We start from the raw sequence: 15,286 nt of genomic DNA, 5'->3' as shown, positions 1-15,286 counted from the left end.
GCCATGATATCATGACCTGAGATGAAGCTGGATGCTTAACCAACTGAGCCACCCAGAAACCCCTAGAAAAAGTATTCTTGAATGCAGGGGAATAATATACCATGGTCTCAAATATACTTTTCTGCTAAAGGAAGTAACCACAGAAAGCTTTTATTTGTTCAATGTAACCAGTACTATACCTGCAAAGAACCCCAACAACTCCCCCAATACTACTTCAAAACAAACACACCAGACTGGATTTTCATTAGAATGTTATTTCTTCACACTAATAAATCTAAGAACCAAGGCCTAGATTCTATATACATATATACAAAAAGCAACATAAACAATTACTGAGCTTCAGCTTCTGGACAAGAATTCTAGGTTACTCTCTCTTCATAAAAAGCAATCACAATTTGAGAACATTTCACATTTGCCTGTTTTGCCAGCACCGAGTCTGCCTATCTTTCCATTTCACAAGAAACATGAATTCTCCACTGCTGTCTGTGGCACCAATTCTTCGTTCAGGATCAAGACCTACTGGCAAAGCCTCTTGGTCTATTCGCAGCATCTCTTTTCTTCTCCGAGTTGCTACCATCACATCCACTGTCAGATACAGATTTTCTTTTTGTAGCATCTTTTTCTTTACCAGCCTTTTGAGAACTAAGAACTGCTTCAATTAACTCTGGAGAGTCTAAATTTTCTTCAGGTTCCCAAGTATCGTCAACATCTGTGAACCCCTTCCACCTCAGGAAATACTCCACCTTCCCATTCACTACATGTTGCTCCTGTACTCTTTCCACAATAAATTCTTCAGGCTCTGCCTCTTCTACTTTTTTACTCTTTCCATTCTGTTTCTTTACCTTTTTTTTTTTTTTTCAACGTAGGCCATTTTCTATTGCAGACTTGAAGACTTGTTATTCATCGCCTCCAAGCTGCACCCAGTCCCGGGTCTACAGCGTCTCCTTTGATTGCTCTAGTTTTGTAGGAAGTTTGAAATCTAGAAGTGTGAACCCTCCACCTTTAGTCTTTTTCAAGATGTTTTTGGTTATTTTGGGTCCCTTGAATTTCCATATGAATTTTAGGGTTAGCCTGTCGATTTCACCAAGAAGGAAGGGAGGGAGAGAGGGAAGCAGAGGCAACTGGAATTTTGATTGGGATTGTATTGAAACTACAGATCAACTTGGGGAGTACTGTCATTTGAACACTATTAAGTCTTCTTATTTCCCCAGTTTTATTGAGATATAGCTGCCACATAACATTGTGTACGTTTACAGTATACGACATAATGATTAGATACGTGTATATATTGTGAAATGATCACCATAAGTTTGGCTAACCTCCGTCACCTCACATAGTTATAAAATCTTTTTCACTGGGATTAGAATTTTTAAGCTCTACTCTTCTAGCAACTTCCAAATATACAAAACAGAACTGTCAGCTGTAGTCAGTATGTTGTACATTACATCCCAGAAGTTTTTTATCTTCTATTTGTTAAGTCTTCTGATTCATGAACATGGGATGTCTTTTTTTTTTTATGTTTATTTATTTATTTTGAGAGAGAGAGATAGAGAACTACTGGGACAGGGACAGAGAAAGAGGGAGACAGAATCCCAAGTCAACTCCGTGTTGTGAGCACAGAGCCCAGAGTGGGGCTCGAACTCACAAACCATGAGATCAGAACCTGAGCTGAAATCAAGAGGCAGACGCTCAACCAACTGAGCCACCCAGGTGCCCCATGGGATGTCTTTCTAATTACTTAGGTCTTCTTTAATTTCTTTCAATGAGGCTTTATAACATTCAGTGATCAGAAGTGTACTTCTTTTGCTAAATGTATTCCAATGTATTTTATTTATTGATGCTATTGTAAATGGAATTGTTTTCTTAATTTCGTTTTTTAGCATGTCATTAAAGACTTGAGTCTACCTTTCCAGCTTCTCTCCACTCTCTCTTAAATGACTTAGTGAAGGCATGCTAAACTAGACTTTCTTCCTTGAAGGGACAGACTGGGAAACTTCCCATTTCTGTATCTTAATTCTCTCAATAAAGCCTCTCCTGATGCCATAATCCAATACAATCTCTTTCTCTGTGTGTTTTTATAGCTCTTGACCAGTCCTCCAGCTCCAGGAGAGCACTTGTTGCTGTTAGTGCCTACCTGGAGAGGATCTTTTTGTCTCTCCTGCCAAACTGGTGCTTCCTGAAGGAGGGATGTGTTTGATTCACTCCAATCCTGACAGGAGCCCCCATGGCACCTGACACATATCAAGTGGTCAAGCCACATTGGGGAGTTATTATTTAACGAGTATGGAGTTTCAGCTTTACAGAATGAAAGAGTTCTGGACATGATTGATGGTAGTAGTTGTACAACAATGCCAGTGTACTTAATGCCACTGAACTGTACACTAAAAATTGTTGAGATGATAGATTTTGTTTGTGTATTTTACCACAATAAAAAACCCTAATACATAAAAATAGAAGAACAGAATTGAGTTTAAAAACCAAGCTGTGATTATATGTTGCCATTTAGATATTTATATAAAATTTTTAAACATGCAAAACAATGTCATACATCATTTATGGGTTCACACCTAAGAGGCAAAACCTGGAGTTCCATGAGCTACTAAGTTTCCACACCACCACTGGTAGATGTGAAGAGAGACACCCCCCCCCCAACAAATCTAATATTACTACCAGTATTAATCTTGAAGCCATCAGGGCTATTCCCATCGTGTCCTTTTCTCCTGTTTACATTAGTCACCTCAGGAAGCCCAGAATTTCCAGATCATCTTATATGGCTCAAAACATTCCCTTTTCTGTTCCCATCTCTCACTCTTTCCCAGCTCCCAAAACCTTTCCACAGTGTCCTCTAGAACTCACAGTTATCAGCAAATTCCTTGTCCTGTGCCTCTTCCTTGAATATTCCCGTCACCTTGTTGTTTTGATCCTCATCCAAAAACCTGCCTTGCCTACAATCTTTCAAGTTGAAGCTATTTTTGTTCCCATCTCCCTAGTTCCAAAATCATGGCCTCTAAATTCTCTTTCTGCCTTCTAATCTCCTCCATTTGCCTCAGCCATTCATCCCCATGGTCATGCCCCTAGGCCTTGTCATTACCAAGAACTGTACGCTCCTCAATAATCCCAATTCAAGCATCCCACTTTACCACCACCACCCCTGTCTTTCCAGCTCACTTCCTCTTCAATATAGCAATTCTTTGAACCCCATCAGAAACAAAATCTTAGGAAACATCCTTTTATTCTCTCTTATTCTTACACCTCACACTGATCCATTGATCAAGAAATTCTATTGGCTCCTGTTTCAAAATATTCAGAAGCTGCTGCTTCTCCTCTACTATCTCTTGTCTACATTATTGCTGTAACCTCCTAACTAGTTTCTGCACTTCTACCTTGTACCCTTTTGGTCTATTGTCCAGAGTCACCCCTTTTAATTCTGCCATGAACCAATATGAGATCACCAAAGAAACAAATTTAGAGAGAAAAGCAAAGCTATCAAAGACTGAGCCCTGGGGCACTACAACACTTAGAAATCAGGGAGATAAAGAGAAAATCAGCAAAAGACACTGAGACAGAACTGCCAGAGAGGTAGGAGGAAAATCAGGAGTACACAGCATTCTAGATGCCAAGTAAAGGCAATGGTTCAAAGAAAGGATGCTGTTGATAGGTCAAGTAAGGCGATGACTAAATACTGACTACTGGCTTTAGTCATGTATCTGTTACTGGTGACTTTGATAAGTGCGTTTTCAGAGATGTGCTAAGGGTGAAAACCTAACTGGGGCAGGTTCAAAAGCATATGGGAGAGCAGGAAGTGTATACAAGCCTAAAGCATCTTGTCATAGTAGAAAACCCAAATGCTGTCACAGACTACTAGGGTTATCAAAAGGACTCAGGAGCTACCCTGAATAGGCTCCCACTGACCAAAGACAGGACAATTTGAGCTTCAAAAGATAAATAACTCCAGTGGATTGAACACATCAAATATTTTTAAATCCATGAGTTCATAATGACACTAAAAAAAATCTCTTTGGTCACCTTTGAGGAATACTAGGCAACCAATTCCTCTTTTTAAGCTGTAGTTAAAAGGAAAGAATCAAACCTTCTACCTATGCTTCCTATACAATCTCCCATTCAGAGTAACTGAGTAGTTGATGAGGGAAGCCTGGGTGGCTCAGTTAAGCATCCAATTCCTGATTTTGACTCAGGTCATGATCTCACGGTTCATGGGATTGAGCCCCTCATTGGACTCTGTGCTCACAGTGCAGAGCCTGCCTGGGACTCTATCTCCATCTCTCTTTGCCCCTCCCCCACTCGCACTCTCTCCCTCTCTCTCAAAATAAATAAACATTTTAAATAAATAAATAAATAAATAAAGGTTGAATGACAGAATTAGGATATTGTTATTTCACAATCTCTAATGAATTAATTGTAGGCAATGATCACCAATGGCTTCAAATATCACAATAAAAGAGACAATGGGATATTGTATCTCTAGATCTACTTACTTGAAAACTCATGCACTTCCACTACAACTTTCTGCTTCTATCCAAATTAAACCAGGTCTTCTTACATCATGTTCATCCCAAAGGTAATCAAAAAGAAGCAAAATTATGGAGCACCTGGCTGGCTCGGTCAGAGGAACACGTGGCTCTTGATCTTGGGGTCATGAGTTTGAGCCCCATGTTGGATATAGAGACTAGTTAAATTAAAAACAAAAAAACTTCAAAAAAGAGGCAAAATTACTTGTCAGTGAAGAAAGGGTATCCTTAGGTTGAGGCTGAAGTGTCCATATCTAACAAGTAAAAGCAATCTTTAATGAAAGAGGGGAGAGATTTAGCGATCGATTAGACATAGTCCTTGATCCACAAGAATTTATAAAGAATCTGGAAACAGGGGGCACCCGGGTGGCTTAGTCAGTTAAGCATCCAACCTTGGCTCAGGTCATGATCTCGTGGTTCATGGGCTCAAGCCCCGTGTCGGGCTCTGTAATGATGGCTCAGAGCCTGAAGACTGCTTCAGATTCTGTGTCTTCCTCTCTCTCTGCCCCTCCCCTGCTCACCCTCTGTCTCTTTCTCTTTCAAAAATTAAAAAAATTAAAAAAAAAAAGAATCTGAAAAGAAAAAACTTGCATACACACAACCACCATCAAAGTGATCCAAGGTCAGCCTGATTAACAATGATCGGGTCCCAGAAAACCACTTTGTTTAATAAACTGTTAACAGAAGGATATACCTCACATCTCTCTCTTGTCCTGCTCAAACCAGAGGTGGTACTAATAAAAGAACCTTGGGAGTCTAAATTGGAGTCCTGGCATCCCCATCAATTAATTGTGTGACTCAGAGAAAGTTACTTTAACCCAAGTCTTGATGTTCTTACCTGTAAAAAATGGAAATAATAATCTTTGCCTCTCAGGACTGTTGAAAGAATTAGCTAAATTATATAGGCTCTGAATGTGTCAACCCCCTACCCTGTTCCATTCCACCAAGACTCCCTCCCTCCCTCCCTCTTTCTCTCTCTCTCTTCCACCTACTTTCTCTCTATATATATCATCATCATCTCAAGGAGCCATGATGTAAAGAGGTGCAGCAGGAGGAGGAAGAGTCCCAGGCATTTTGGTCCATACCTCATCTAATGCATCGTCTTTGTCCTGGCAGATTGCAAGCAGATAGATGGAGGCTCTGATGACCGTCAGCGGAGGGCGCTCATCCTGGTCCTGCAGAGACAGGAGGAAGCTTTGCACAGCCACAAATAATTCTGCCTCTGAGACAAACCTGTCAACCAAGGAGAGTCTGAGTGAAAAATAAATAAATGGCTGTCCTGCCTTGACATGTCCTGTCTTGCCATATTCTCCCTCTGCCTTCTGTCCTTCTGCTCTAGCATGTCCACAGCCTCAGGACACCTTGCACAAAGAGCATGCTGTATATACTTACAAAGCATTGTCATATACGCACAGCACATGGTTCTATGCTTTGTACAAGGCTGTCTAGGGGCCAAAGACTTCTCACTCACACCTAGGAGGCAAAGCATCTGCCAGTACTGTTAGGCAGTATCTGCCAGGACTAGTACTGTTAAAGAGAAGGATACTACTACTGGGGTTTAGGAGTCCCTGTTTTGGCAACCAGTCCACTGTTCTTTATCATTGAACATTTGTGTGTTCAATGGGCTACTTTCTGGGGAAGGAGACATCTATGTTTGTACATGCAAGGGAGATGGAGATGAGAAGGGGACTGACTTTTTTTTTGTAAAATATAAAAGGCATGGGGAGCCTGGGTGGCTCAGTCAGTTAAGCATCTGACTCTTGATTTCAGCTTAGGTCATGATCTCATGGTTCATAAGATCAAGCCCCACGTTGGGCTCTCTGCTGACACAGAGGCTCTGTGAATCCCAAGCAGAGCCTGTTTGGGATTTTCTCTCTCTCTCTGCCCCTCCTGCTCTCCCTTGCATGGGAGCACATGCTCTCTCTCTCTAAATAAATGAATAAATGCTAACAAGAAAAAGCTATAAAAAATGGGCAAAGGACTTCTTGAACAGACATTTCTCCAAAGAAGATATATAAATGGTCATTAAGTAGATGGAAGGATGCTCAACATCACTAATCATTAGGGAAACACAAATCAAAACTGTGAGGTAAAATCAGAACCCTTGGGCACTGTTGATGGGAATGTAAAATAGTATAGCCACTATGAAAAAGAGAATGGCATTTCCTCAAAAAATTAAAAACAGAACTACCAGATGATCCAACAATCTAGATATATACGCAAAAGAATTGAAAACAGGGTCTCAAAGCGATATTTGTACACCCATGTTCACAGCAGCATTATTCACAATAGCCAAAAGGTGGAAGCAATCCAAGTATCCACTGACGGACAAATCCATAAGCAAAATGTGGTATATACATACAATGAAGCATTATTCAGCATAAAAAAGGAAAGAAATTTTGACATGCTATAGGATGGATGAATCTTAAGGACATTGTGTTAAGTGAAATAAGCCTGTCACAAAAAAGACATACTACATGATTCCACTTATACAAAGTACTTAGAGTAGTCTAAATCATTGGGGCAGAAAGTAGAATAGTGGTTTCCAGGGACTGGGGAAAGGGAAATGGAGAGTTACTGTTCAATAGGTATAGAATTTTGCTTCTGCAAGATGAAAATAGTTCTGGAGATGAATGGTGGTGATGGTAGTACAACAACATTAATGTACTTAATACCCATGAACAGTACACTAAGAATGGTTAAGATGCAAATTTTATGTTTGTGTATTTTACTACAATTAAAAAAAAATGGAAAAATTACCAATGTACCAAGGTTGGTGTCTTGGTTTGATAAATTTATCATAGTTATGTTAACATTAGGAGAAAATTAGTGAAAAACTCTCTGTATTCTTTGCAACTTTCCTATAAATCTACAATTATTCCAAAATAGAATTTTTATTTAAAAAATAAAAGGGGCACCCAGGTGGCTCAGTCAGTTAAGCATCCAACTTTTGGTTTCAGCTCAGGTCATGATCTCCCAGTTTCCTGAGTTCAAGCCCTATATCAGGCTCTGTGCTGACAGTGTGGAGCCTGCTTGGGATTCTCTCTCTCCCTCTCTCTCTGCCCCCGCCCCCCCCTCAAAAAATGAACTGAAAAAATTTTTAATTAAAAATAAAAATAAAATGGATAATAGCCATAATATAAATACTATACAGCTACCAAAAGTATGAGGTAAATCTACTAATACATGTACTAACATGAAAAGAGGTCCAAGATATATTGTTAGGTTAAAAGGCAAGTGGAAGACCTTATATAATATCCCATTCTGTATACTGAAAAAAAATCAGCATATGTTTGTTTCAGTAAATGGTGTTGGGAAAACTGAACAGTGACATGCAAAAAAATAAAAGCGGACCACTATTTTATACCACACACAAAAATTGACTCAACATGGATTAAAGACATGAATGTTAACAGCTGAAACCATAAAACTTCTAGAAGAAAACACAGGCAGTAATTTACTTGACATCGGTCTTGGTGAGGACATTTTTAGATCTTATACCAAAAGTAAAATTAAACAAATGGGACTATTTCAAACTAAAAAGCTTCTGTACAGCAAAGGAAGCCATCAACAAAATGAAAAGGCAGCCCACTGAATGGGAAAAAATCTTTGCAAATCATATATATATCTGATAAAAAAATGAATATGCAAAATAAAGAACTCACACAATTCAATAGCAAAAAAAATCCAATTAAAAATGGGCATAGGATCTGAAGAGACATTTTCCAAAGAACACATACAGATGGCCAACAGGTACATGAAAAAATGCTCAACATCACTGATTAGCAAGGAAATGTAAATCAAAACCAAAATGAGGTACATTCTCACACCTGTTAAATGGCTATTATCAAAAAGACAAGAAAAAACAAGTGCTGGCAAGGATGTTGAGAAAAGGGAACATTTGTGCACTATTGGTAGGAATGTAAATTGCCACAGCCACTATGGAAAAGAGAATGGAATTTCCTCAAAAAACTAAAAATAGATCCAGCAATTCCACTTCTGGGTATTTATGCAAACTCAAAAGATATCTGTACCGCTCCCATGTTCACTGCAGCATTATTTACTATAGTCAACACATGGATAAAACCTAAGTGGGGCGCCTGGGTGGCTCAGTTGGTTAAGTGTCCAACTCTTGATTTTGGCTCAAGTTATGATCTCATGGTTTGTGGGTTCAAGCCCCACATCAGGCTCTGTGCTGACAGCTTGGGATTCTCTCTCTCTCTCTTTCTCCTTCTCTCTGCCCCTCCTCTGCACTTGCTCTCTCTCTCTCAAAATAAATAAATAAACATACAAAAAAGAAAATGTGGTATGTATATACACACAATGGAATACTGTTCAGCCATAAAAAAAGAAAGGAATCTTGCAAACAAAATGGATTGACCCTGAAGGCACTAGGTTAAGTGAAATAAGTCAAATAGAGAAAGAAAAATACTGTATGATTTTACTTACATGTGGAATCTTAAAAAAAAACAAAAACAAAAAACCAAACTCATAGAACAGATTGGTGGTTGCCAGAAGTGAGGGGTTGAGAGTGGGCAAAATGGGAAAAGGGGGGCAAAGGGTACAAACTTCCTGTTATAAAATAAATAGACCTTGGGGATATAATGTACAGAATGGTGACTACAGTTGTTAATAGTACACTGAACATTTAAAAGTTGCTAAGGGGCGCCTGGGTGGCTCAGTCGGTTGAGCATCCAACTTCAGCTCAGGTCATGATCTTGCGGTCTGTGAGTTCGAGCCCCCTGTCAGGCTCTGTGCTGACACCTCAGAGCCTGGAGCCTGCTTTGGATTCTGCGTCTCCCTCTCTCTCTGCCCCTCCCCCACTCATGCTCGCTCACTCACTCTCTCTCTCTGTCAAAAATAAATAAACATTAAAAATGAATAAATAAAAGTTGCTAAGAGAACAAATCTTAAAAGTTCTCAACATAAGAAAAAAAATTACAACTACATGTGGTGATGGATATTAACTAAACTTAATGTGATGATCATTTTGCAATATATATAAATATCCAATCATTACATTGTATATTTGAAATTAATATATTATAGGGGTGCCTGGGTGGCTCAGTTGGTTAAGCGGCCGACTTCGGCTCAGGTCATGATCTCGCGGTCCGTGAGTTTGAGCCCCGCGTCGGGCTCTGTGCTGACAGCTCAGAGCCTGGAGCCTGTTTCAGATTCTGTGTTTCCCTCTCTGACCCTCCCCAGTTCATGCTCTGTCTCTCTCTGTCTCAAAAATAAATAAACGTTAAAAAAAAAATTTGAAATTAATATACTACATGTCAATTATATCTCAATTTTTAAAAATCACAAGGGGCCAAGTGATTTTCAGTGAGGGTGTCAAGACAATTCATTACAGGAAAAAACAGTGCGGTTTTTTTTTTAATTTTTTTTTTAATGTTTATTTATTTCTGAGACAGAGATAGAGCATGAGTGGGGGAGGGGCTGAAAGAGAGGGAGACACAGAATCCGAAGCAGGCTCCAGGCTCTGAGCTGTCAGCACAGAGCCTGATGCGGCGCTCAAACTCACAAACCGTGAGATCATGACCTGAGCCAAAGTCGGTCGCTCAACCGACTGAGCCACCCAGGTACCCCTAAAACAGTGTTTTTAAAACATGATGCTAGAACATCTGCATAAGCCACATGAAAAATAATGAAGTACTGACACATGCTATAAATATTATGCTAACTGGATGAATCTCAAAAACATTATGCTAAGTGGAAGAAGCCAGGCACAAAAGGTCATCTATTGAATGATCCATCTATAGGAAATGTTCAGAACAGATAAATCCATAGAGACAGAACACAGATTGTTGGTGCCAGGAGCTGAGCAGAAGGAACGGGGAATGAATGCTTAATGGATATGAGATTTTACTTTGGAGTGATGGAAATGCTTTTGGAACTAGAGAGAGGTGGTGGTTGCACAATACTGTGAATATACTAAATGCCATCAAACTGTTCACTTTAAAATGGTTAGTTTTAGGGGTGCCGGGCTGGCTCAATCAGTTGAGTGTCTGACTTCGGCTCAGGTCATGATCTCACGGTTTATGGGTTCGGGCCCCACGTCAGGCTCTGTGCTGACAGCTCAGAGCCTGGAGCCTGCTTTGGATTCTGTGTCTTCCCTCTCGCTGCCCCTCCCCCACTCACGCTCTGTCTCTCAAAAATAAACAAATGTTAAAAAAATTATTTTAATGGTTAATTTTATGTTATGTAAATTTAACCTCAATAAAATTATTTTTTACACTTAATTATTTTTTACACTAGTCTCCTTTGATTTTAAATTTTTAATAAATTGCATAAGTAATTCTTAAAACCAAAGTAAACCACTAAAATTTTTTTCTGTGCGCAAACAATACTTTTAAGGATACTAAAAAGTTCTCATTTGCATTTTAGGCCTCTGCTCTCAGCACTGTGACTACCCTCCTGCCTTAACCCCTCTCCAGTGTATGAGCGCCTCAGGAATATAACCCGTTTCTCACTTATCTGTGTCCCCAATACCCAGGGCCAGGCTTGGAGCGGATGCCTCTGTGAATATTTATTGAACTGAATTGGGCTGCAGATGTGGGTCCCAGGACACACTGCCAGCCCCCAGCATCGAACACTGACCTGTCCTCATGGATGTAGGCCAGGTAGAAGAGGAGCAGGATGCAGTACTGTCTCTGGCGAGCAATTCCCTCCACATACTGGCGATCTGACAGGAAGGCAAGGCTTTCAGGGCTCCTGCTGCGTATCTCGGGCAGCCCATGCTGCAGGAACGCAGACACTGCAGAGAGTTCTGGGCAGGGAACATGCGGGAGAACACCACACAGAGAACACAGGAAAGCAGGTAGTGAGCACATGAGTACCTACTACATGAAGAGGGTACAGGGCACAGAGTAGCAGGGTACATGCAGGATGAAAGGAAATCAGTTTCCTCTTCCTTTCTGTAGCTTTCAGCCTGCCCTGAGAAACTAAAGGTAACATGTGTGAAGAATGGATACATTCCTTCATTCATTGACAAATTTCAGAGTGGCTACTCTAGGCCAAGGTGTGACACACAGGCTGTGTTTCCAGGAGCTGGTAGCTGGGAAAAGACAGACAAGGAGACGGACAATTATAGGAGACATGATCAAGTACCATGTTCAAGTATGGAGGAGTGTATAACTCATACCACCTGGGGTGGGGAGGGCAGGCTTGAAAAGGAGGGAACTGTGGAAGGTGAGCAGAAAACAGGCAGAAAAGTGAGAGCAGAGAATCCTGGGCACGGAAGAAAGGTGTTCAGAGGCCCAGAGGCACAAGAGGACATGTTTTAGGTGCAGCAATGAGTTTAGTCTGACTGACTCAGCAGTGAATAGATGTGGAGTGTCAGGAATTGCAGAACTGTGTGACATAATTAGTAGCTAGAGTGTGAAAAACCTTGAACGCTGAGTAAAGAATTTGAATTTTATCCTGAGGACAGATTCTTATGAAACCTGTTTCAGAAAAGAAAGAGTATTTTAGGGGCGCCTGGGTGGTTCAGTCGGTTAAGCGTCCGACTTGGGCTCAGGTCACGATCTCATGTTCCGTGAGTTCGAACCCCACGTCGGGCTCTGGGCTGACGGCTCAGAGCCTGGAGCCTGCTTCCGATTCTGTGTCTCCCTCTCTCTCTGTCCCTCCCCTGCTCACGCTCTGTCTCTCTCGTTCTTAAAAAAAATAAACATTTAAAAAAAAAAAAAAAAAGAAAGAGTATTTTAATACCAAAAGAGTATGAGAGGAAAAGACATCAGTGCTTTAGATGTCTTTTAGACTTTATAGAAACTTTATAGAAAATTCCCTATATTATCCTTATTTTCCACATTTCACCACAGATCAGAGGAAACTTCATCCCTGTCTGACAGTGCCCCACAGACTGATGTTTGGGGACTATGGCTGAAGGCAAGGGTGTTAGGATGATAAGACTTGGGTTTTCAGATAGATCCTTCCAGCAGCGGGTGGAGATTCTTTGGAAGATGAAAGAATGAAAGCAGGGTGCCATGCTGGAAGTCAAGTTAAGTCTGTCCTGACGGTGCAGTGGACTTAGGACCAAGTGGAAGGTGAGAATGGAGAATGCCCCACAGCAGTCTGGCAGCAGAGCCAGGGCAGGTCTCCTAATTCTAAATTTTGTGACTCTTCCACTAAGCTATGATCGTTATCATAAAAATGAAACTAATATCCCATGCATCCTCATGCCCTTTCTCCTGATACATGGAAGAAAGAAGGACTCTGCATGTACGCGCTCTTCCCAACACTCTGAGACTTGACAAGGCCTCAGGGTCTAGGGAGGCAGATACGTGGGGCTCCTCCTTTCCCCAAAAGAGAGGGAGCTGTCAGCAGCAGTGGGGCCAGAGCTGGTGAGCACAAGAGGCTGCTGTACAGCGGCTGCCAGCGTGGTCCTAGGCTACCATCATGGCAGAAGTAGTTGTGCTAGTCTCTCTGCAGGCCAGACCACACCTGGGCAGGCATAGAGCAGGGTACCAGGCAGAGAGGAGAGGCTGGCATAGAATTAGGAGCCAAGCCATGTGGGAAGGAATGAAAATACTCGCCTGGGCTTCTGTCTCTCTCCGCACAGCGTTGGAGAAAAAACAAAGGAGGAAGAGAGGTTTAGGAAGTGGGGGGAGATGACACATCTTTGTAAATGTAAAAAGAAGAAACATGGCCAGTACCAAGTCTTACCCACAAAGAAGGTGTCGTATTTGTTGAATAAATGAATAGAACAATGATTAAATTGTTTTATGTTATACCAAAAGAGGTTTAGGACAGAGAACATATCATAATTATCATTGTATCCACAGCAGCACTCAGGCCTCCCCTGGCATGTAGGGAAGCTCTATGTATATTCAACCGGGGTGGGGGTGGGGGGGGTGACTTCAGCTCTCAGCCCCCATCTGCTGTTCCCCCACCTCGATTCTGCATGTGCCTCCTTCATTGCATTCAGACCTCTGCTAACATGCCACCTCCTCACAGAAGCCTTCCCTGACCACCTATCTTCTCCCTTCATCACCCTCTATCCCTCTGCCCAGTTTTATTTTTTCATAGCACCTACTCATTTATGACATTGCATATATGTGTTTATTGTCTCTCTCTCTCTCTCTCTCACTCCATGAGGACGGGACATTGGAGCTGTGTCACCATAACCTGAAATAGAGTCTGACACACAGTAGATGTTGAAGAAATATTTCTTGAACGAAGAAACAAACAAACAAACAAAAATGGAACAGACCATTCAAGGTATTTTGAGCAGAAGTCTCGGAATGTAACAAGCAGGGAGGGAAAGGTCTGGTGTGAGGGATGTTAAGAGGAGAAGGCCAGGGTGAGGACCTGGGCTTGATAAGCTTTGGGGTCCTTCTCAACCCTTAGAGTCTAAGGGTCCAGGAATCTTGGATTCTATTGTTTCCTGATTCGGTTATCTTATCTCCCTAGGTGTCAGCCTATAGTCTCATCATTCCATGATTTCATGGTTCCTCTGGGCAGCTTCTAGCAAAGAGATAATTATGATTCTGACTCACTACCCAGCCTATCAACAAAGGCATCCAGACCACCATGAGCCTGATAAGTGGTCAAGCTGCAGCATCTTACCTTCTTGGGAAGGTGGCTCTGTCTTCTCTGGAGCTGACAGGAGGTTGAGGCTCATGTCGTAGAGGAAACTGGAACATACCTGATTTAGATCTGAGTGACTTAGAGGGTGGAAAGGAAAAGAGAACAAGAGAGAAGACATTGCTACTTTGGCTGGGACAGCATTATCCCTGCCATATACTGGGACACCACTGCCTTGTGCCAGAGCCCAGTGAAACTCTAAACACGGCCCGGGAGGAAGAGTTCTGGAGGTGGCTGTGAATAATAAATATGGAACCCGCTGCTACAGCTGTAACTTAGGCACATTGGCATTCACTAAAATTTTACTGAAAAAATAAATCAGGGAGGGCTACCGAACCCCAATTTAATGAAACATAAAACAAAAAAAGTGCTCCTAGTTCAGGAAAGGCCTTGAGAGTCCTGAGGAAAAAAAAAAAAAAAGGAAGCTGTTGAACCCAAGATGGGTAGTCAAGGTATTCCTTCCTGAAGGCTGGGCGTTCCACTCAGAGATATGCAAGGAGAGCTAGATACTATATTGTGGTCATCTTGCAGGCTGTAGGCAATAACAAATGGAATCTGTCAAGTAAATGCAGAGACAGCTGGCAAATCATAAATGGGAAGGAACAGAAGATTACTCTAGAAACTTAACAAGACAGAGACTGAAGTAGCCACCTCTTGACTTTGAACCTCTCTACATTTCCTCTGGAAATGGTGGGCTGGCAGCAACCAGCACGTGGCTCTGTCTTTGTGGGCACTGCTTTCACTACCCTCTGAGGGCTTCTGTCTCCCCATTTGTAAACTGAGGAATTAGACAAATGATCTCCAAGAGCCCTTCCAGTTTTGATGTAACAGGTGCCTGTCCAAGTATCACATGGAATGAGTGTCTTACCAGAACCAGATGAAATAAAAGCTACAGGAGCATGTCCAGCTCACACCACCAGGTGCTGAGCAATTCCGACATGGTGTCAATCCTCCCCATGGTCCTATGACTAAACCACGCCAGTCAGAAATTTCCACTTGTCCAGACAAGGACACTGGCGCCTGAAACCATACATACCTTAGGCTGCTGCAGAACCTGGCCTTCAGTTCCAGGGTTAATCGTATGAAAGATGAGGAAGCTTGAGAAGTAGGAAGAAAGCAGAAAGCAATTTAAACCAGACTCATTACAGAAATTCTCAAAGTTGAATGGT

The 15,286-nt window shown here is 41.6% G+C and overlaps 1 protein-coding gene and 1 pseudogene across 4 annotated transcripts in view; both read right to left on the bottom strand.

Annotated features, from left to right (window-relative positions):
• MEI1 (meiotic double-stranded break formation protein 1) overlaps window positions 1-15,286 on the bottom strand; it is a 77,741-nt gene that overhangs the window by 29,535 nt on the left and 32,920 nt on the right. For 3 of the 4 annotated variants that reach the window (XM_053226860.1, XM_053226859.1, XM_053226858.1), the window contains 4 exons: window positions 15,154-15,214; window positions 14,100-14,197; window positions 11,133-11,301; window positions 5,615-5,780 (listed from right to left, as the gene is read on the bottom strand). In XM_053226860.1, the coding sequence (XP_053082835.1) occupies window positions 5,615-5,780; window positions 11,133-11,301; window positions 14,100-14,197; window positions 15,154-15,214 (494 nt within the window). The remainder of the gene's footprint in view (window positions 1-5,614; window positions 5,781-11,132; window positions 11,302-14,099; window positions 14,198-15,153; window positions 15,215-15,286) is intronic. The other variant, XM_015077918.3, reaches the window with a different exon arrangement.
• On the bottom strand, window positions 330-854 carry LOC106979946 (chromobox protein homolog 3-like; annotated as a pseudogene).

This window comes from Acinonyx jubatus, chromosome B4 (assembly GCF_027475565.1).
Source record: "Acinonyx jubatus isolate Ajub_Pintada_27869175 chromosome B4, VMU_Ajub_asm_v1.0, whole genome shotgun sequence".
Lineage (NCBI taxonomy): Eukaryota > Metazoa > Chordata > Mammalia > Carnivora > Felidae > Acinonyx > Acinonyx jubatus.
Note: the sequence above shows the minus strand (reverse complement) of the source record. Positions and strands in the feature narration are given on the sequence as shown.